Source organism: Crotalus tigris, unplaced genomic scaffold, assembly GCF_016545835.1.
Source record: "Crotalus tigris isolate CLP2741 ecotype Arizona unplaced genomic scaffold, ASM1654583v1 scf7180000024434.1680833, whole genome shotgun sequence".
Classification (NCBI taxonomy): Eukaryota; Metazoa; Chordata; class Lepidosauria; order Squamata; family Viperidae; genus Crotalus; species Crotalus tigris.
Genome location: NW_024100602.1, coordinates 1,486,506 through 1,509,740, shown reverse-complemented (window position 1 = coordinate 1,509,740; position 23,235 = coordinate 1,486,506). Strand labels below are relative to the sequence as shown.

Sequence of the window (23,235 nt, the reverse complement as noted above, 5' to 3'; positions counted from 1 at the left end):
ATCTATCTGTCCATCTGTTTAGTATGCCTTGCTTCTGACGAGGAAAATATAGTTTGGTATTTGCTTCTTGTACTAAAACGTTTCTATCAAATGTGTGATTGTTTAGGTAATTTGGGTTTTCTATCTGCTCTTTTTGGATTAAGATATAGGTTGGTTGTATTAACAGAAGGATTAGTTTTTAATTGTTGCATTACTGCTTCTGCTATACATCTTGAAAAGAAGAGGTCTCATTCTGGTCCCCTTGATCTGTTTGTAAATTTAATAACTGGTATTTCAATGAGTTTCAGTATTCTTATTTTTCTATATTCCATTACATTGGGTGTGGAATAATACTATGATTGCTTCATTAGCTAATTTGAGGTCAACTAAATAACGTTTGAAAATAGAGAGGTTAATTACCAGCTTCCTCTACAGAATACATTTCTCGCCAAAACATACGGTGCTTGTAGTCATCTTTCGGAGCATATAGGTAAGTATTTAGTCCCCATTTCTGAAGTCTATAAGGTTAAAAGATAAAAAAAAATGTATAAAGCTGAGAATGCAACTGCTCATCAACTATGCTAAACTGTACACTACCAGTTGAAATAATATTTATATAATACCATACAATGGATATAAAAGTCTATATACCCTTGTTAATACCAGACTTTTTAGACGTAAAAAAAAAACATCAAGATAAATCACTTCAGAATTTTTCCACCTTTAATATAACATCAATTGAAAAACAAACTGAATTCTTTTAGTCGGAAAAATAAAACTCTTACAATAATGGTTGCATCCTTAAACTAATTCTTTGTTAAAGCACCTTTTGATTTTATGACTACATTCAATCTTTTGGGACAGGAGCCTATTAGCATGGCACATCTTGCCTTGGGAATCTTTGCTTACTCTTCATTGTGCAAGCTCTACAAATCTGTCAGATTGCAAGTGCATCTCCTGTGCACAATCCTTTTCAGGTCACCCCATAGATTTTCAATTGCATTCAGGTCCGGGCTCATTCCAAAACTTTTGATTTTCTTCTGGTGAAGCCCTTTTTCTTGTTGATTTGGAAGTATGCTTTGAGTCATTGTCGTGTTAAAAGGTGAAATTCCTCTCCATCTTCAGCATTTTAGCAAAGGTTTGTGCCAAAAATGATTAGTAATTGGAATTGTTCATCGTTCTATTTTGACTAAAGCCCCAGTTCTGAGGAAAAGCAGCTCCAAACTGGGAGGAAGGTGTATTTTTGGTGATGCACAGTGTTATTTTTGCACAAAACATACTTTATGGAATTATGGCCAAAAAGGTCAATCTTGGTCTCATCAGACTACAACATATTTTCCCACATGCTTGTCAGATTTGATGCAATTTTCTGCAAAATGTAGCCAGGATTGGGTCTTTTTCTTTGTAAAAAAAGGCTTCTATCTTGCAATCCTACCCCACAGCTCAAAATATGAATACAGGAAATTATTGTCACATGAAATACACAACCAGTACTTGCCAGCAATTCCTGCAGCTCTTTTAATGTTGCTATAGACCTCTTAGCAATCTCTCGGACCAGTTTTCTTTTTCTTTTTTCATCAATTTTGGAGAGACATCCAGTTCTTGGTAATCTCACTATTGTGCCATATTTTCTTCACTTGATAACTGTCTTCATTGTGTTCCATGGTATATCCAATGCTTTGGAAATAGTTCCATACGTGTCTCCTGACACAAAGCCACATCCCTCCTTATAAGAGGGTGTGCACATTTATGTAGCCACATTATTCTAATTTTTATTTTCCCCCCACTAAACAATTTCAGTTTGTTTTACAATTGAGTTGTATAGCTTATATATTAAAGATGGAAACAATTCTGAAGTGATTTATCTTGGTTTGATTTATTTACATCTCAAAAACCTGGCATTTTAATAGGGGTGTATAGACTTTTTATATCCATCAGACCTGCCCAAAATGCTGCGGCTGGCATTTTTTAAAAACTCAACAAATCAACCGCCAATAAACATTGCTGCCACCACCCAGTTTTTCACTATTACTGCTGTGAGAGGCACACTATTGAAACCTCCAACCTAACTACAATGACAGCTCTATTGTTGCTGCTATACTGCTAGCCACCAAACAGTTGATTAGTGACCCAGCTATCTGTGGCTCATGATTGTTTTAATGTATCAATGTGGCTCTTTCCCCTCCATGAGTTGGACCTCCTGCTATAGATTTTTCTCACAATAATGCATTGATGCAAAACATAGGAAAAGTATAAATGCTATAAAAACAATAACAAAAACAATGATAATAAAAGGTCAAACAGTTACTAGTTTTCAAAGGTAAAAAATAATTGTTTCTCAAATCTTTTGAGAGCCAGGAGCTAAATAAACATTGTGGAAGCAGATTTCATAATATCATAAGTGCAACAGAAAAAAATCATGTTCCTATATCAACAAATATAGAAAAATAGTAAAAAAAAATTAGAAAGTTCCAATTAGATTGTTTGATATAATGAAGTCCCAGACTATTCAGAACTTTAAAAACCAACAACCAGCTCTTTGAAATAGGATGAAAATTAGTTTCAAAAGGAACCCTCACTGCTAGAACAATATGACTAATAGCAGTCAAGGATACGTAGATGATTTAAAATTGGAGCTGAATAAATGCATTCTGCACAATAGAAGTCACTTCAGATTGCTGATATTACTCATATTTCAGATTGTGTCATTCTAATCCGGCAGCATTGCCAGGCCCACATACTTAATACTGTAGAGGTAACTCTGTTCCTAACAGACATTTCTATAACCAATTTATAATACTGATGCTTACATTATGATCACCTTATATTGGTTAAGCTTGTTATGGTAAAGTTTATGTCTGGAGTTGCCAAAAAGAAGAATCATAGCTGAATTAAATTCTATTTCAGCAGAATATCCCAAAGGAGGATATTTATTGTGGATAGTGGAAATGAAAAATGTCACATCAGTGAAGGATGGGATATGTAATCCCTTTATTTCTCAGATATCCCTATTCCCACCTTGTAAATTTCATGTTTTTACTGCTGATAATACTCATGATTGGGTCATTTATTTGTGGATGGATCTTTATTCAGAATCATGTCCCTAATATCAACAAAATTATCCAAATTTCTCCAAACCACTTGGAGCCAAGGTAAGCCAATGGGATGTGAAATACAATCTTGAAGCATAAGGAACAACATTGTCTTAACTTTATTTTCTGGAACCTGCTTTTTAAAAAAATTAAGGGAAGAAAAATTAAAAGCAGTTGTTTGCTTTTAAACCACAAATAATATATTAATCATAAAGTGACATCCACACAAGTATTTTGGAAAACATGTTGCAAATTAATGAAGACAACAATTACAGAATTTTGTAATAACTTACTGTTTATTATTTGGTTCTTTAAATCTATGCTTTAATTGCATTTTGGACAATCAAACAATTACATAGCATAAAACTGCAGAACAAGCATGAGGTCATATACCTTCTAAAAAGCTCCTTTCTCTGTTCCATAACCCAAGGTCTTCCATAAAAACCTGTAAGAAATTTTGAAGGTAAAATTTAAGTATTAAAACTAGTTTGAAATAATCAACCTTCACAATAGAAAGCTTTGACCAAATGCGTTTTCATAATATTCATATAAAATAGAATTTATAATCTTCTCTTGCCTACCTAATTTCTGCACCTGTGAGAAACAGCTGAAACAGAAATCCTATGTGAGCAGATGTAACAGCAGATGGAGTGTACTACTCTGAAGAACAAGAGTGGAATTTAGGAATTCTCCTGGACTGATGGTTCAGATTACAGTAGCAGCTAAGAATTATTTTCCTTTATGATTCTATGCTAAATAAGTATCTTATTTGAAGATGTTTGATCTCAACCTCAGTTACTCATGCATATCTGGCAAGAACATTTTAATATGCTGTATGACTGCAAAGCTTCTCCTAGTTTGATCAAGACCATATAATTCAGTGTTTCTCAACCTTGACAATTTTAAGGCATGTGGACTTCAACTCCCAGAATTCCACAGCCAGCATTGCTGGCTGTGGAATTCTGGGAGTTGCAGTCCACATGCCTTAAAATTGTCAAGGTTGAGAAACACTGAATAATTGATTTTTTATTGTGTCATCTGAATTGTTTGCCAGAAGTATGAGAATTATTATTGAAGTTTTTTGAACCGTTATTTGAAAGACTGCTTCATTCATATTACTTACCAATGGTTTAAGATTCACAACAGTATTCCTTCTCACAAACCCATACTAAAGTACTTAGGATGGGTGAGATAAAGATTTTCTCTAGCAATAGCACCCTATTTTAGAAATTTTAGAAACAACCAGAATCTAAAAGATTCCATCGTTTCAGTTTTTTTAAAACTTAATTGATTCATTTTTCTTTGGGTATTCTATTTCATTGCCGAATTGCTGCTTTTTAGTTTATTAGATTTTTAGCCTCCCTTTATTACCATATAAGTAACTCAAGATGACATACATAATACTCTTTCCTCCTCCTATTTCCCCAACAACAACTCTATGAGGTGAGTTGGGTTGAGAGTGTATGACTGGCCCATCTGTCATCCAGCTTTTTCGTTAATTTTATCTTGGAAAGGTAAAGGTAGCTTGAAGATGTTTGGTATTTTAAAAAATAAATAGCACTCAAAAATTATGGAAAGATTCATTTAAAAAGTAGAAGTCATTCAATTAGTTTTGCCCTAAGCAATTTAGAGCTTTATAAATGAATTGAGCTCAAAGGCAACTTTGAATAAGGCTAATTCAAGACTGTCATTATACTGTACACCCTGTAAAATGTGTATCAGTCAACAATATAACTGCCATATTTTGCAGTACCGGTACATTAATAATAATAATAATACTTTTTAATTACTTCAGGGCAGCCTTATATAACAAAAATAAACACTTAAGGTATATGAAGGAATATCCAGCTGCCACTTGATCTTCCAATAGCAGCCTCAGAATCAAGATTATTGCAAAATTGCACATACAATTAAAGAATACACTAATAGTAAGGTTTAATGGTTTAAGAGGCATTGGAGAATTAATCTATAATCTAATCCTCCAACTTTTCCTGCATAAAAATTATACACTAGGATTTGTCCCAATGTATTTGGATAAAAATAAGCTTTTGAAATAATGTCTATCTGAAAATCGGTTCTAATGCATTGATATTCGTATTAGTTCCCATAGCCACATCTTCTCCCACAGACCTCCATGTGGCTACTCAAAATGCTAGTGAAATTTTTTAACATTGTTACAAGTCTTCATTAACTCTCAAGAGATCACCTTGTTCTGATCTTGTTTTCATACCAAGTCTTCTAGCACACATCCTTTAAAGATGGAAGCTTCTAGCATTGTGAGGGTCCTCTGAGGTGAAAGTGGAAGAATATCTTCCAAAATCATAGATTATGCTTCTTCAGATACTGTATTTTGTCCTGACTGGATCCATGATTACTTTAACTACTAATCTCAAAAATGTTAATATTAAAAAAAATAGGATTGCTATCACCAATCATAAGGTGCTCAATCTAAATAGCTAAAGAGACAACTCCATCTCCCAAAACTGGGAGGAATATCTATTTCTATATACATCAGCTCACCAACAAAACAATGTGTTTTTTATTATTCACCACCTTTCCTTTCTAATGGCCATTCTGTATTTTTTCTTCATTCTGTTTATAAAATCATCCCAGCATAATTCAGAATAACTGCTACTTATAATACAAAATGTTTATATTAATATAGATTGAAATCTTTAAGTTCCTAAAGTTATAAGTATAAAAATTTCAACAATTGCCAGCATAGAAGCTGTTATGCTCCTCTCAGGTTTTCAAAATCATCAATCAGTCATTAAGTTTATTCTAAAAAAGGCAGAGGGAAAGATTAAATCTATACATTGCATTCCAGTTTACCTATACTTTAGCACAGTGGTGGCGAACCTATGGCACGGGTGCCAGAGGCGGCACTTGGAGCCCTCTCTGTGGGCACACGTGCCATTGTCCCAGCCTTGCCTCTCCCACGACCCCCTCTCCAGCAGCCCCCCTGAAGGAGAGTCGCCAAGCGTGGCCCACACAGAGCAGCGCAGCCAAGGACATGGCAGCCAGGTAGCGTAGACAAGACTCTGCCCTCACACCCCATCATGCAGTTGATGTTGCAGGGTGCGGGCAGAGTGTGTGGCCGCCATAGCGCTGCTGGGCTGCCTGGACGATCTGAGGCGGGCCCTGGAGGCAGTGAGTGGTCCTGTGGGCAGACGGGGCAGCGGATGGGGGGTGGAGCCAGTTTTGGGGCATTCAGTCTCTAAAAGGTTTGCCATCACTGCTTTAGCACATATGCAGTTGAATAAGCACATACTATATTACAACTTCAATTGTTAATAATGTTTTCAACATACTGGGATTGATGTGATATTTACTGCACATCTGGAAATATTTGCTAATCATCCAAATTCTATTATTCCATTCCTGAAGTTTGCACAAAGCAATTAATCTAGATGCATCTTCCTCCATATTAATCATATTACAATAATTAAACAGAAGCTTATTTTTTCATCTTTATGTATCACTGCTTCTCTCTGTTCCGAGACAAATATTTTGCTATAGCATAAACCAATAAAACAAACAGTAACTGCAGCCAATATGGTTACTATGTGGGTAGAAAGAACAAGATTTCAATGATATCCTTAGTTATATGTTTTAAGTTCACTCTAGAATAGAAAATGGTACAGTACCTAAGCAAAAATATTTCCTAAACCTGCAGTAGTCTATTTTTGTAGACAACAGTAAATCTAGTAATTATATAGGCTTTTAATTTTAAAATAACCAATTATGTATTTCCCATATCCAGTGAATGCACCTTGAATTAGTCATTTTGAAAATAAAGTTATTGCTTTAATGCATAGAAAAAACAAAAACCAAAGATAAAAAAATATCAATACAACACATATATATTACAATTCATAAATAAGAAAATCTCAGTATTTTTAGTAACTGATTAAAACGAACACATCAGCTTTTGCTTAGGAAAAAGTCTGAGAAAATGAGTAGATATTAAAAATTTTATATCAGGCCTCATAAGCGATCATGGATGAGCACAAATCTATCCTATCAAACATGCTTATTAGATGTAGTTAACACTATAGCCTAGTGGGAACAATCTGCTAAATATTCAGAAAGTTTGCAGCTCAGATAATTAATCTTCAGAGGATGCACCTACCTCTATATTACTTTGTGTTTTCATCCATCTTATCTATAGTGCTGTAACATTTTTTTAAAAAAAAGCATACATAAAAAGCCCTTCGCAAACAATTCAATCTGTGACTCTTCTTTTAAAGACTTAATTTCACGCCTGATGGCATGTTAATCATCGGGCTTCTGCCAAGCTCACCGAAAGCGACCAATTGAAACTGGGGAGAAAAGGAGCCAAGTTAACCTCCTCCGCCGCCAGATTTTACTGGTAGGGCGGAGTCAGGCGCTACACAAAGAGGTAAAGAGTAAGGAAGGCAGGAGGGGGAGCACCGCTTTGTTCAATGGCGGGTCCTCTTTTTCAGCGCTCTTTATCGTGACCCAGCCCCGGGTCCCTCCCGTTTCCGAGATCTCCCCATTACCTTCCACAACGCCGCAGAGGAATCGCCGTGCTCCCGCGCTACCCACAGCTCCGGAGCCACTCTCGGGAACCTCTTCTGGGCCCGAGGGGTCCGGTCTGGTAGGGGGCGACTCACTTCGGGGTGAGGAAACGGCCGTAGAACTAGGAACGGACGTGCCCTGGGGTTCCCCCCGGGTTTCAGCGACCATCCCAGCCAGATCCACTCCAGGGCTCCCGTCCGCTGCCATCGCCCTTCCCTGCACTCTAACCAGGGTAGGCTGCGCTTGCGCGGAGAAAACCAGCCCCAACCGGTCCAAGCCGGAACCAACCGCTCCGCTCCCTTGATTTCCAACCGGGACCGCGGTTGGTGATCACGTGCAGCTCCACCTCTCTTCCTCTGCGCGCCAGCCAGAAACACGAACCGCGAACAGACCACTCAACGCAACGCTAGCTTCAGAGAATGAACCGATAATTGTAAGGGTGGGGACAGAACTGACAGAGAAACCTTACAGCGCAGGCGTGAGGGTCTAGCAGACTACTAACTGCGCATGCTTAACAGGGTCAGAGGAGCAGGGACGCGTCTGTACGCATGCGCAAAAATGAAGCCTTGCTCAACTGCGCATGTGATAGGCGTTGGCTTCGCAGCAAGGCATTAAAAGCGCATGCGTAGTTACTGGACAAATTCCGGGGGCGGTACGGCGCAAGTGAGAAGGAAAATAAACAAAGTAGCCACTATTAAAGCGCAAGCGCAGAATTTAAAGCGGGAAAGGGAGCGATTATTTTGTTTAGGCGAATGTTGTCCAAGGGGGTGGAGTCTTGTGTAGGCTGAAACGTTCAGCGCTTTCCGCATTATTTTCGTTTGCAAGCGGTTGAGGAGGAGGAGCCCTTTTTTACAGTATTTTGTGCCTGGTTGCTGAGCAACATTATCGGCGCCTAGGGAAAACTATTGCATACCTTCGGCCGTTTAACCTGCAAGATAAAAAAATGAAGTAACCTACAAGATAAAAAATGAAGTAACTTTAACCTACAAGATAAAAAATGAAGTAATAATATTAGAAATATTATGTTTCACCGGTAAACCAGAAAGCTTTTCGATTGCCGTGTTTTCAGCTGTAAAAAATTCCGTCACAAATCCTGGAGAGTTATCGGCTGCCAAGCAGCTCTGAGATAGAAAAGCGGCATTAATTTGTTTCGCTTATTCAATAATTTCCCTCTAATTTTCAGCGAAGAAGCTTGTCTCTCCACTACAAATGTGTTGCCTAAATATATTATCTCCTTATTCCTGTCCAAGCCGGAAAAAAAGTAAACTTTCCGACTCCAGCTCGTCTACTACCGTAGTAACTCAGGATATCTTTGGGCGACTTCGCAATTGCCTTCTGTGATTGTTTTTCTTTTCGACCTCGCTGGCAAGACGGTAGCCCTGAGTTTTTTTACACGAGAGAAAGGGCAATGCTGATGCAAACTATAATAGTTTGGGTGGATTAGAAGGAACGAGGAGAGAATCTAGGAGTTAATTAGTAAAACCATACCAATCTAGCTAATTTAATTCTGTTAATTTGATAATCGTTGGATATGTGTGGGCTGGAAAGTATATATAATATGTTCACCAACTTGAGTTATTTATAAAAACAAAGGGGTACAAATAAACAGCTAGAATGGCAAAATACTTAGTACTCCTGATACTGTTTATAGTATTTACATTTGCAGTAATTTTATATAGTTACCAAGGTTTAGTGGAGCAGGGGATACTAATGCTTTTAAATAAAATAAATATTACCTAATGTCAAGTACTGATAATAATAGATTGTAATTGGCAGAAAAATATTAAAAATAATCAGTCCTTGAAAAACTGCTTGGAAGGTTGGTAATCTGAAGGTAATACGCCATTGGCCTAATTTAGAAAGAAATCCCTCAAGATTGGCTGCTGTTTTCTTGCAAATTACAGTATTGCAAATTACAGTATGTTGAGTGCATAGCTTTGGACTCATGGATCTCCATCTTCCCCACCTAAATTCAACCCTTTTGTGACTTTTCAAGGTTGAAAATTCAGAATAGGTTAAAAAAAATCTGGAGTCTAGTAAGCATCTTTTCCGATTAATACAGTTTATTAAAAGCATCAACTTTTGTGAGCCGCAACTTACTTCATCAGCTGCATAGTGCATCCTACATAATTTATGTAAAATTTAAATTTGTAGCTGGAAAAGTTTTTTTTCTTCTAGACTGACACTTATTTTTCAGTTCTGAAAATTAAATTGAAATAAACTTTTCCTTGATCCCTAGGATTGCAAATAACTCCAGAATACAGATTTATGCATTATAGTTTTGAAAATAGAAGTGACTTATCAATTCTTATATCGACATAAGTTTCACCAGCTTGTGATTTAATAGCATAGCTATTTAGTTTTTGCATTCTTTGATTCTGATGTACAAAACAAGAACTTGCACCTTATTTGTTTTTGTATATTAAAGAATTTTCATATTTTAGTTCATTTTTTAAACTAAACAATTCAAATTGTTAGTATATGAATGAAATATTACAATATCACATTTTTTTCATTCTAGGTTTCTTTGATGATTATTTGTTACACTTTGACATTTTTGCAGAGCTGATTAGATCTGTTAGGATGGAAACAAAGCACTTAGCATGTAAGTAAATGATGTGAGACAAACCTGCTGTATCACAAACATACTGCATTGCCAATCAGGTAAATTCCTAATTTTAACCATCATTTTGGGTCAACCTTTTTTTTCCCTTGCATATATCTGCAGCATGGATAAGAAGGCCTAGTTGGCATATTGTCAATTACTTTTGGTAACATGATTGCAGTAGAAGCAGGGAAGGTACATTATTATTTCTATCCAGGGCTTTTTTTGTCATAGAACGCCCAGAATGGAGTTCCGGCACCTTTTTTGGATGGAACCTTGTAGGGTAGGCAAGGTGGGTTGTATGACATGTGTGAGTTCCAGCACCTTTTTTTTTTTTTTAAGAAAAAAAGCACTGTTTCTATTATTATAAAATAACATCTTTACCATTAGTTGTCTTTCCCTTCTAGATAGATTAATTCCCACTTAAGAAATAAAATGGGTGGCAACCTGGCAACATTTCTATTTTTGCTGACTATCCATTAAACAGGCATGGAGAAAGAATTACAGTAAGATATTTTGTATGTCAGTCTACTTATAAATTCCTAATTTGAGACCCTCATAACTGCCACTTTGAGAAATATACCCCCTCATATACTCTATACACCAGCAATAGTTGGACAGGGCTTGAGGAACCAATCTTCAGATTGCCATGAAGTTGCTTGGATACCTTACATTGAATCAGTCTAACCTACTTAATAATCCTGTAAAAATAAAATGGTTGCAGCATGGAGAATTTAATCATATCATGTATTCTGTGCTGAGTTTCTAGAGGACTGACAGTATAAATGAAAGGAAGGAAAATTCCAATTTGGAAATTGTTTAGAAGTACTTCAAAAGGCAACAGATCATGGTAAGTTTTAGCAATTTGATTAGGTAAAACCCAAGCTAGCAACATATTTCACAAAAATGGGATGAACTATAAATGCACTTTTAAAGGAAATAAAATGGATCATAGTTTATTAGAGGAAAATAATCATGGAATCTTGAGCATCTGCATGATTTATGCAGTTGGGATTTAATGCATAAAAGGAAGTAAAATAACAGAATTTAGAATTGTGTTATGAAATAAAATTTCACAACATTTAATGAGCCCTGGAAAAGGAAAATAGAAGTTGTGGCTGCATAGTTTCCACGTTTGTTATAGAGATCATATGCATATTTGCATAAGTTTACACAGCATGTTCATCAAGAAAGACGTAGATGCTGTATTGAGATGTTTTGGACCTAAATAATTTTTTTACAGACAAATTGTGAGACAGTGATTATATCTGTACTGATAATGTCTAAAAGTACAAAATGGAACCGAGTTTCATCAGCCATTAGATGTGTTCTAATTATGACTGTAATGGTAGTATTACAATATAAAATATAGTTAAAATCTACTGTATTAGCATCTAATTTGGGGAATCAGAAGTTTCACTTGTCAAAAGAATCAGAATCAAATATTAAAACAGCTACTTATTCCCTGCCAAAGGGCAAAGGGAGCTAAGCCTATAAATATAACCAACAGGTATTAAAAACAATTTTATATAAAATCTGTAAAATTATAATGCATTGTGCTATACTTTAGAAAGCAGGCTTTAGATGGAATTTTTATTAGAAAATCTCATAAACTTATAGTGAAACAGGGAGATGAACCAACGTAGAAGGGACACTAAAGAATAAAAGGCAAGAGTAAATATTCCCTTTGAAGGACATAATACCTCAAAACTCATTGTGAAAAGAACATAGCAAAGCAAATAGTAGCAGAAGCTATGGTGTTTGTACATAGCCATTAGGTGTGCATTTTATTGTTATATCTGATTGTTATTATACAAAATATATACAGATGAAAATGCAAAGCTGATAGCAGAGCTTGTGCAGTGGAATTAGGCTGCTTGGTCCCACTATTGATTGTAATGACACAGGTAGAAGGAAGCAGCTAGTATGTGAGTAAGGAACAGTCAAAAGCATCATCAGTCTCCAACTTCCAGAACTGAATACAGCCCCACACATGTATTTAACATCTACTCAAAGCATACTGTAATATGGAGACATATTAAATCAATATGTCAGGATGAAAGATAGATTAGAGCAGACTTTTGCAAACTAACCCCTCCAGATGTGTTGAGCTATCAATCCTATCATCCCCATCTACTCTAGTGGACTGCTGATTGGCAGTGATAAGACTTGAACACATCTGGAAGGACCAAATTAGAAAAGAATTGTATATGTTTCAGAGTCAGTTTATGAACCAAATCAAGTTAATATGATGGGAAAAATAGCAAATGTAATGCCAAATGAGGACACATGACATCATGTTTTATAAAATAATTGGTTCATGTAATCATAATTTCTAAAGCAAATTGAAACTCTCACTTTACCCATAAACATGCATCTGCAGAAGTGATAGTAAATTCATAAATTGTGCCATCCATAATTGTGAAAGGAAGACAATCTGCATTCACTGAAATTTTATATGTAGCCTAAGACTCTATTTTCAAATGTAAAATACCCTTGCATGGAGAATTGCTTCCTCAAATGGGGATAGAAGCCCTTATTTTAATCCGATGGCAAAAGAGCTGTAGAGTTCATTGTGATCAGAAAACTGATATGGAGTTCGTTATTTGCTCCCAGGATAATTTCCCATAGATCTAAAATTGCATCTGAATTAAGAGAAAATAGAGGAACGAGTTCACCTGTATGTGCAACAAACTGTGATGATGTCAAAATGTTCATAATGGTGTCATCACATAAATGTTGCAAATATTTTATTTATTTATTTAATAGATTTATATAGCCACCCAGTTCACCCATAGCAACTCCAAGTGGCAATTTTGTACACTACTTAAGGTCTAATATCTGACACAAAGTGTGGCATTTACATTATGACATCACAATGCACATTTCTTCATTTCCCCTCTCTCCTTCTGTAAATGAGATATTGTGGTAAAATGTGGTACAGACTTGCAGGAGGGGTCTTTCCCAAGGAGCAAATCAGTCTGGAATCCTTGCTATGCAGGAAGAAGGCCAGAGCGGAACCTCTGTAACCTTTCATAGGGTATATTTAATAGTTATGCAGATTGTGCTTTAGTCGGGCAAGATTCCTGTCTATAGGCCAACAACAATAAAAGTACGCTGAATAAATCCTTGTGTTGTTCTTGGTTCCAAGGAATCAGTATTACAATTATATCTATGGAGTGGGAAAATATCGTCTGCTGATAGTGAAGGCAAGACTGTAATGGGTTGGATGGTAAATTGGGCTTTATAAGTATTGGCAATCTTACATTCTTTTGAATAAGAAATATATTCTAGTTAGGCAAAATAAAAATAAATTATTTTGATAATAGTATAAGAGAATGATACACAGCAGTCATATCTCTATCCATTTTGGCTGAGGAATTCCTCTAACACAAATATCAGAGGCTACTCCTCTGATTTTATCCCACTTATATTTATCAGCACCAATTTAAATATCTTGCCCCCATGTGGCATTTCTCCATATTAATCATGAAACATAAAGTATAGCTTTTCCCCATGCTGTTTGTGTTGAGCTTCCACATTTTTGTCCCTAGCAGTATGGAAAACTTAAGTATGACAGTAATATGCCGTGCATGTTAAATTGAATGGCCACTATATGGAACCAGCTAATTCTAATGACATCATATACCAGTGGTGGCGAACCTATGGCACCCGTGCCAGAGGTGGCACTCGGAGCCCTCTCTGTGGGCACACGCACCGTCGCCCCAGCCCGCCTCCTCCCATGGCCCCCTCCTCACCAGCAGCCCTCTGGAGGAGAGTTGCCCCTGGGCACGGCCCACACAATGCTGTGCAGCCAAGGACATGGTAGCTGGAAAGCGGGGACAGGACTCCGCCCTTGCACCCCATCGCATGCAGATAATGCTGCAGGGCACAGGCGGAGGGTGTGGCCACCATGACGCTGTTGAGTTGCCTGGATGATCTGTGGTGGGCCGTGGAGGTGGTGGGTGGTCCAGCAGGCACAGAGCGGGGATGGGTGGGGGGTGGTTTTGGGGCACTCAGTCTCTAAAAGGTTCACCATTGCTGTCATGTACCCATTATAGCACATATCTCTTTAGGCAACTCTTGTAAGGAAAAATTAGAGAATAATAAACAGGTATTAGTAAGGCAATACCAATTATTTTAGCTGACCTGAGTGGCCATTGGAGATGGTCAGGGAACTGAAGTGATTTTTTTCTTCTCCCCGCTATTTAGGGCCTGAGAATTAAAGAACATCATTTGAATCGACTTTCATCTGAGGTTAATCCAACAGAAGTATGGAAGGAGATTGCAGAAATGAAATATGGAAACTAGAAAAATACGCTAAGTAGAATAGTTTTTCTTATATCAAATAAAAGAGAAAATAACAAAATATTAAGAAAATGTTTCTTTGAAAAAAATTAAAACATCCTAATGGGTGATACTAAACTTTCTCCAGAAGCAGACTCCAGCGATCTTAATAATATACGTATGATGGCATAATGCGGGGGTCTTCAAACTTGGCCCTTTTATGGCTTGTGGACTTCAAACTCCTAGAATTCCTCAGCCAGGCACGCTGGCTGAGAAATCTGGGAGTTGAAGTCCACAAGTCATAAAAGGGCCAAGTTTGAAGACCCCTGGCATAATAGATTAGCAAAACGTAAAATAATCTCAAGGGGAAGAGCCATATGTGGCTACAGTGCACACGGCAGTCTGTTTGCATAGCTAATAAATCCTGAGCCAGCCAGTTCCATTTCTAGACTCAATCCAATATTTCCTGCACTTCTTTTGGAGTCCTGAAATATTTATTCTTCTTGCAATTCGTACAATAGAAGTCCTTGAAGCTTGCTTTGTGTGACAAGGTACCCTAATACATGTTAAGAGCTGGGAGAAAAACATCTGAAACTGAAAAAGAAATATCAGAAATTACCATGACTGATTATTAAGAGGAAATACCAGTGCAGACCGCCATTAAAAAAGAAATGTGGATTAAATTTAATATTTGTATATTAGAAAAACCATTTATTTCAGGGGATGAAAAGATGAAAAATAGCCATCTATTTATTAAATATTAACTGTTGCATACTTCTCAATCTAGTGCCTTTCATTTATTAAGATTGCAGCTTCTATAATATGGTTGTGCTGATTGGGAGTTCTTAAAAACTGCTGTAGTAATAATTCTGCAGGATTTCTTCAGATACAACATGTTTTTTCAGATGTATAATAGCCCAGTCAATTTGTGGGCATCATTTTGGGGAAAGGCTAGTATATAGTGATAACAATATACTTTGGTATTTTCTTGGTCTGTTATGATTCAGTTTTCCATCTGTTAGAATTTTCATGTTTGCTGCTTGTTTTCTTTTTTAATTTAAATATCAAAGCCTACCTATTTTCCTATTGCCTCCTATCTTGATTCAGTATAATATCTTCATTACTTTATTCCCTTGTGCTGGGCATTTTTCCTCCAGTTTATTCAGAATATCCCAAGTGGTCTCATCTCTTGCCATATTACATTTTCCCTTAAATTGACCTTTGTCAATATATTCAGTGTTAAGTTTCTCCTCTTTTCTCATATTTTTACTCCATATTGCTTCTCTTCCTTTTTCATGTAGTTTCCATGTTGTACTCCTGAGTTTACACAGCTGTTCTATTATCAGCACCCTTGTATTTATTTTCATTTTTACTTAAACCCTTTAAAAAAGGCTTCACTTTTTTTTCAAAGTGCTTTATAAATAACCTAAGTTTTGTCCACTTGTTCCTCTACTAATGATTTCCCTAGCACACCCCCTTTACTACATCCCTGCTGTGCCTATTCAACATGTCTGTTACGTTGCTGTTATGTTCTATATAGAACCTGGCATGCTCTGAAGTTGTTTGTTGTTTGTAATGCTTTGACAACTGAAGGGCCCATAGGCTGTTTATCATGGTAATGCTATAGTAACAAAATCATAAAAATAACCCTTTGCAAGTGCTAAGGGAAAGTTCCTTTACAGAAAAAGGAGATTGTTGGCACAGGAGAGGAACACCCAGGTGTATCTCACTCTATTTTCTCAATAGATTTTTTTTCTATTCCTCTCATGTGGGTTCCCCCTTCCATTCAACAGTACTTCTGCTTCTAATCTGTCTATACATATAATTCAAAGACAAGGCACAATGTTGAATTTTGCCTAATCCCACGAGTCCAGAGCCCTCACACATGGATATTACCATGGCATTAAGCATATTGCTATCCAAAACTTTTAGCTGATCCCTTTGTTTCTCATTTAAGGAAACTGGAGCTCTTGGTATTTCTGTAGAGTATCTAGCTGCAGAAAGTAATTAATAGTAATATCATAACATCATCATCTGGTGACACATCCAGTGAGGCTTCATAGAATTTTTTCTTAGAATAGAATATTGCTGGAAGGGACTTTGGAGGTCTTCTAGTCCAGCCCACTGCTCAAGCAGGAGAACCTATACCATTTCAGACAACTGTCTAATAGATTTAGATTCCATTCTGACCTAAACATTTCCATTAAGTAAATTTCCTTGTTTCTAATTCCGTTTGCACCTTATTTACTAAGTCAGGGAGCAATGAAAATCTTTGACCCAATTATTTGGTTAAGCACTTTTTCTCTGAATAGCAATCTGAACATAATTTGTAACTTATCTCCTGATTTCTAAAAAAAGGTTATAATTCTTTTGCACTTAAATCTGGAGTGATACAAAGTATCCGTGTGTGTGTGTGTGTATGTGTGTGTGTGTGTGTGTGTGTGTGTGCAAAAAAAGAATTTTCAAAGCAAAATACCATTCTTCTACAGTTTTCTCCAGAAAAGCTGAGTTCAGTTGTATGTAACAGCAGAACTGCAAGATATCTTAACATTGAAAAATATTGCCTCCGCTTGTTGGAAGCATTAGAATATTACTCCATGTGCTATGAGAACCTTGGTGCAAATCAGATGGACTCCCTTCCCTGAAGGTAAGAGTGCATTTACAAGAGTTTTTAACAATTGATGCTTACATTGCCATTTGAGGGTGTGAAAGCCCTAATGTGGGATCATGGGGTTGCTGTGATTTTGAGAAGTCTTAAGGAAAAGCACATTATACAGTGATAGATCAGTGCAGTTTTTTGAGGGAAGGCAATTCGTTTTGCAGTTAATTTCCCAGAATAAGAGCTTCTAGGACACGCTCCTTGCCTAGCCTTATTGAATCCAAACAAAGACTCCCATTTGATTACCCTTGTAGGGATTCCCCATCCCACCCCAGTTGGATCTTGAGTACATGAGGATTGTCTCCACAAAAATGGGCCTGCTTTGTCCATGCAGCCAAGGGAAGAGTGCCTCAGGATACACCAAACAGAGAAGCCCTGGTGTGCATATGACGGTCTTGGCTCCAGGTATGGTCAGCTAGATCACATTGTCAAAAAGCTTCATGGAACTCATGATGTTTTCATCCTGCCAGAGAAAAGATGGAATCGAGGCCTTAGAAAAAGTAAGAAATTAAGAAGGTATAGCTTTACTGTTACTAAAAATGTTGTTTCAGCACTCTTTCCTCACAACCTGCCTTGGGTGAAGGAGTATTTTCTAACTTCTTCACCTTATTCCCCCAATTGCACCACAATAATATTAATATAAATCCAGAGCTAGAAATGAAACATCACTACCTGATCTCACTGATGGTGGTGATAAAAAGTTCTCATCTATAGAACAAAGAATAGGACTGGCTACGCACTTTTTCCTTATTCACTGCTATAAAGGATTAAAATGCTAGGAGGACAGTGGTGTTACCTTCTGACAGGATTCAATGAATTCATCGATAGTCACCACACCATCTCTGTTCCGATCCATTTTCTGAAACGTAAATGAAAATTGATGAAGAAACAAAGTAGTTTGCTAGGAGACTTTCAAATGCAGAGAAATACCTTATAATATCTTAACACATTTCCAGCCTAGAGATAGCCGGTCTAGCAACATGTCTATGATCTGAAAAGCCCCACCAGTAGAAAATGGCTTTATATCTCATTATTTTGAAAATATTTAAGGCGGAAAAGCCTTGGCAATTTTAAGATTTCTGAACTTCAACTCCCAGAATTTCCCAACCAGCAAGGGAGTTGATCCACAAGTCTTAAAGTTACCAAGATTGGACACACCTGATTTAAGGAGACAGAAACAATCAAGTTGCTAAAAAAGTTCATGAACATAATTATAGGAATTATACTATGGGCAGGACTAAGACTGAAGGAACCAAAAGGAAAGGGAAAAGTAGGAAGAGGAAGGCTTTGTCCTCCCAAAAAGCAGACCAAAGTAATACATACTCTTGACCATGAAAAGGTTTTCACAGGTAAAGTGCAGGATACTGACATGGAAATATTCTGATACTAAGCTTACCTGGAAAAAATTTTCCACATGTTCCTGGGGTGCCTCTTCTCTCATGGCTGGATAAGTGTACTTGCCCATCATGTCATAAATGGATTTCATTATATCCAACATTTCCTGAAAGTCAAAACACTGAATTATTAGCCAAGATGACCAGCAGATTCTTACTGAAGCAGATTCAGTGAAGTTCTTCATCTTCTGGCCTTACTGATTTCTGTTACTGTCTGTACCTCTTTGGTGATACAGCCATCTTTGTTCAGATCATAGAGATTGAAGGCCCAACTGAGCCGATCATCTATAGTGCCACGGAGAATAATGGACAAACCAGCCACAAAATCCTGCAAGAGAGACAAGGTAATGAAGAAAGGATGAAATACAGTCTAAGCATTACTGCAGCTGTGATATGCTGCGGGAATGTAAAGTAGATTCAATGACCACATGCAGTTCTTGACTTACAACAGTTCATTTAGTGACTGTTCAAAGTTACAATGGCACTGAAAAAAGTGACTTTTGACAATTTTTCGCATTTATGACCTTTATCGTATCCTCATGGTCACAAGATCAAAATTCAGATGCTTGGCAACTGTCTCATATTTATGACAGTTGCAGGGTTCCAGGGTCATATGATTACCTTTTGTGACCTGCCAAGCAAAGTCAATGGGGAAGCCAGATTCACTTAACAACCATGTCACCAACTTAACAACTGCAATGATTCACTTAACAACTGTGGTAAGAAAGGTCGTAAAATGGGGCAAAACTCAATAAGAGTTTTGCTTTGCAGCAGAAACTGGTTGTTAGTTGAGAACTATCTGTATAGACTGATAGATTCTATCCATCCATTTATGGTAGAGAAGAACATTTGGATGAAGATACAACTGCTCAAGATTTAGTAGTTTAATACATATAACACAGGTATATGCAATTATTTTCAACCTCTCCTTTAATTAGACTTGCTGGAAATCTTTGGCATAGTTTTTGTCCTGTTTTTATATTGTCAGTGATAAACACCCCTTTTAAAATATGCATTCTGTCGTGTGTTAAACCCTGAGGAACATAAATACAGATCCTTTTTTAAAATAGATACTTTATTAAATTTTTATAGTTACATATCTTTAGTGCTTAATAAATAATGTGTTGTCTGGGTTCACATATTTAACATTGATAGTAATACAACTTCCATTTCTACTCTCTATTCCGCTTTTCTAGCCGTTCATAAAAATTATTCCATGTTTGAAAATATTCTGTATCTTCTTTCATTTTCAATGTAAGCCTAACCATTTCTGCAGAATCCAAAATTTTCCTAATTATATCTTCTTCTGATGTTTCTTCGTTTTTCCATTTACTATGCAAATGTAATTCTCATTGCTATTAATACATATAATATTAAGTATATACATTTTTGTCATTGTTCTCTGAAATAGTTCTAGCATAAAATTTACATATTTTCTTAATATTTTCTGTAACCACGTGTATTTTGATCAAACTTTTTTTGCTTTAGGGCATGTCCACCAAAGGTAATAGTACATACCTGGCTTTTGGCTACATTTCCAACAGTTACTAGATAGATACAGATTCTGATTGTACCAGCAGATGGCCTATTACTCAGTGATTAGTTGAATGGCAAGGTTCAAAATTAGAATATAGAACTGTGTTCCTTTAAAAAAAATTCTAACTGTAGACATGGTATTCATCTGAACACAACATTCTTGGAAGGCAAAGTGACTTCCATCAGCACAATTCTATTGTAGCCCATCTTTTTGGAGTGAGGTTAAAGGAGGTTAACTGCTTTTTTGCAAAGTTGTGTTATTTATGCTTTAATTTGTCTATAAGAGTCCCGAGTATAACTGCTAAGATAAATAAAATTTCTTCAAAAATACTAATTACTCTGCAGAAGGCATTTATCCCTAGGCATCATTTCTACCTGCCCCTGTCAGTTAAGAAGTGTCATCTTGCAGGACCCAGGAAATGAGCCTTTTTTATTATAATACATCCCCTTTGGAACATCATTCCTTAGAAGATTAGACCCAACTCTGCTGGATTTTGTCAAGGCCTTGAAGAAGTGGTTCTGTTCCCAGCTGTTGGCTGCCCAAGGTCGCCATGGTGAGATGCGCAGCCATAGAAAGATACACACATACACACACACACACACACACACACACACAATAAATAAGAGTTGATACAGTTAGTTTTAGTTTTGTGTTATAGGGGCTCACATATAAATAAATAAGTACATGGAATCTTACCTCAAAACTGACAGAGCCATCGTGGTCAGTATCAAATGCGTTGAAAAGAAAAGTTGCATATGTACTAGAATCTAAAAACAGATACATCAAACCTAGTAACAACTATCATGTATATATATTTTAGCGGATTTTATTGAATCATTTGATTGTCAGGAAACTTAGAAAAAATAGCTAAGCTGAAACTTTTTTGAAATTGTAAATACCATAACTTGATGACCTCTCACTCTTAGATGCAAAAGATGTAGTTATTTCAACATTTACCCTCCTCTTTTGTATACACAAGAGAATGTATTAATAGAAGTACATATCAAATTAAGAATAGTTTTAGCAACAAGTGAGCAACAGTGTAAAAATATTATTAAGACTATATCAGCAACCAATGTAGCATCCTGTTATTTCACTTTCTGTGAAACTAATTGAGAGAGCCATGCAATATAATGTACTATCTTTTACATGCCAGAAAGGACACCTACAGAAAAAGTATGAAGGCCGCAACTAAAAGTCTCCCAAAGTGGAGGCTGAACATTTTATCACTATTCTGATCATGCTGGTGATACTCCATTATAACTGAGAATACAATATTCCAAGAATAATTACGCACCTTAAGCCCCTTATTTTTCAAATATGAATCAATAGTTATGCCAGGTTAGAACTGGCATAATAAATTTCTTTTAATTAAAGGAAAGTTAGAAGAAGGAAATAACACATCCAGCTATGGCAAAACTTTAGGATTTGAGGATAACATAACAAGTATCACTTTTACAGAATTGTTCTGTAATACATAATCATGAAGTTGGTTTCAAAACAAAGCCTAGTTATTTGTAGGATCACCTGACTTTAACCATTTCTGCCCATCCCATCCACTTTCACATGTTGGGCAAGCTCCATATCCTCTTCCTGAGGCAATGTTGTCTATTGGGATCTGTTCTGTGGCAGATCCCTTGAAACGATCTCATCCCTCTGAGTTTAAAATGACCCAAAGACTGTCAGCCTCCCAAAAAGCTTTGAAAACCTGCTTTCTGTCCCAGTTATTGGGTCAGGATGATGAATAAATCTGTCTTCTGGAGCTGGTTGCTACTAACTTGATGTTATCCAATACATTGTTTATAGATAACATACAATTCTGTATGGTTTCTTACCTGTACTTGTTTGGTTGGTTGGTTTATATTTAATATGCACTATCCAAAGTCAAGATTATGTGAGTTGAATAACTATGTATATCTTTTAAATAAGGAAAATATCCATTTAACATCAGGCAAAGAAAGTGGCCATATTTAAAAGTGCCACAGTTGACAAAATCACTATTCCTTTATGTATGATCCCATGAACAGTGTTCACATTTTTTTATTTTATCCTGTGAGGGAGGCAGAGGATTATTCAAGGGATATATGTTTGGCAATGAAGGTAAGGAAACTATAACTGAGGATATAAAGTCTCTCATCTTTTATTTCCAACAACTGCCAGCTTACTCTTCTTACCTAGCTTTACAACATTTCCAAAGTATTAGCTCTTCTAATGAAGGACTTACCTCCCTGTGGGAAGAATTGTGAGTAGATCTGCTTGAAGCTCTCTTCATTAACAATCCCACTAGGGCATTCCTATCAAATAGAAAAGTGTACATTGTTCACTAGTTGGAATTGCTAATCTACAATATCCCAGGTGCAGCAAGCAGTGTAATCTATGAGAAACTGATTTTAGTTTCCCCATCAAACAATAACAGAAAGAGGAATTCTCTCCTTTTGAAGAACTTGGATATTAGTTATCTCCTAGGACAGGGGTAGGCAACCTTGGCTCTTTTATGACTCGTGGACTTCAACTCCCAGCCAAGCTGGCTCAGGAATTCTGGGAGTTGAAGTCCACGAGTCATAAAAGAGCCAAGGTTGCCTACCCCTGACCTAGGATGTTGGCAGTGAACAAATGGGAAGGTTAAACTAGGGGCAACAAGTGTAGCAACCAGCCTTAGCATTGGCAATGAAATTATTAAAGTGGTGGATAGCTGCTATCTTTCAGGATAAACTATAAACAACAAAGGACCCAGCAGTCAAGAAATATGCTGCAGACTAGCATTTGGTAGGATAGATAGGATGAAGATTTGAAATTTTTTTATTTCTTTGTTTTTTGGTGTCTTTGAGTCAGTGTTGACTTCTGGTGACTATCTGGACAAATCCTTGCAGTTTTCTTGGCCAGAGTCAGAATTTTGCCATTGCATTCTTCTTCGGTTGGGGAGAAGATAACTGGCTCAAAGTCACCCAACTAGCTTCGTGCCTAAAGTGGGATTAAAACTCACAGTCTGCCAGTTTTTAGCCTGATGCTTCAATCACTATAGCAAACTGGCTCTCAAACTTGGTAGGATTGCAATGAAGACTTGAAAAAAGTATTTAGATGTTGTGACATGTTTATACCTGCAAAATTCAGAATTGTGTGGAAAAAGGTTTTCCCTGCGA

At 36.7% G+C, this 23,235-nt stretch overlaps 2 protein-coding genes and 1 long non-coding RNA gene across 11 annotated transcripts in view; 1 reads left to right on the top strand and 2 right to left on the bottom strand.

Moving 5' to 3' along the window:
* Positions 1-8,045, bottom strand: part of OGA (O-GlcNAcase) — a 32,413-nt gene extending 24,368 nt beyond the window's left edge. The window contains exons 1-3 of the mRNA XM_039331138.1: positions 7,595-8,045; positions 3,465-3,516; positions 400-497 (exon numbers count right to left, since the gene is read on the bottom strand). Coding sequence (XP_039187072.1) covers positions 400-497; positions 3,465-3,516; positions 7,595-7,820 — 376 coding nt within the window. The 5' untranslated portion in view covers positions 7,821-8,045. The remainder of the gene's footprint in view (positions 1-399; positions 498-3,464; positions 3,517-7,594) is intronic.
* LOC120302562 overlaps positions 7,931-23,235 on the top strand; it is a 44,641-nt gene continuing 29,336 nt past the window's right edge. For 2 of the 6 annotated variants that reach the window (XR_005555166.1, XR_005555165.1), the window contains exons 1-4: positions 8,209-8,615; positions 10,135-10,218; positions 14,431-17,569; positions 18,809-18,902. This is a non-coding gene — a long non-coding RNA (uncharacterized LOC120302562). Of the gene's footprint in view, positions 8,047-8,208; positions 8,616-10,134; positions 10,219-14,430; positions 17,665-18,808; positions 19,626-23,235 lie in introns of those variants that run through there. The other 4 variants (XR_005555167.1, XR_005555164.1, XR_005555162.1 and 1 more) reach the window with 4 other exon arrangements.
* Positions 15,196-23,235, bottom strand: part of KCNIP2 (potassium voltage-gated channel interacting protein 2) — a 123,171-nt gene continuing 115,131 nt past the window's right edge. For all 4 annotated transcript variants that reach the window (XM_039331140.1, XM_039331143.1, XM_039331139.1 and 1 more), the window contains 6 exons: positions 22,320-22,389; positions 20,792-20,862; positions 18,779-18,886; positions 18,561-18,665; positions 17,961-18,023; positions 15,196-17,627 (listed from right to left, as the gene is read on the bottom strand). In XM_039331140.1, the coding sequence (XP_039187074.1) occupies positions 17,580-17,627; positions 17,961-18,023; positions 18,561-18,665; positions 18,779-18,886; positions 20,792-20,862; positions 22,320-22,389 (465 nt within the window). In that variant the 3' untranslated portion in view covers positions 15,196-17,579. The remainder of the gene's footprint in view (positions 17,628-17,960; positions 18,024-18,560; positions 18,666-18,778; positions 18,887-20,791; positions 20,863-22,319; positions 22,390-23,235) is intronic.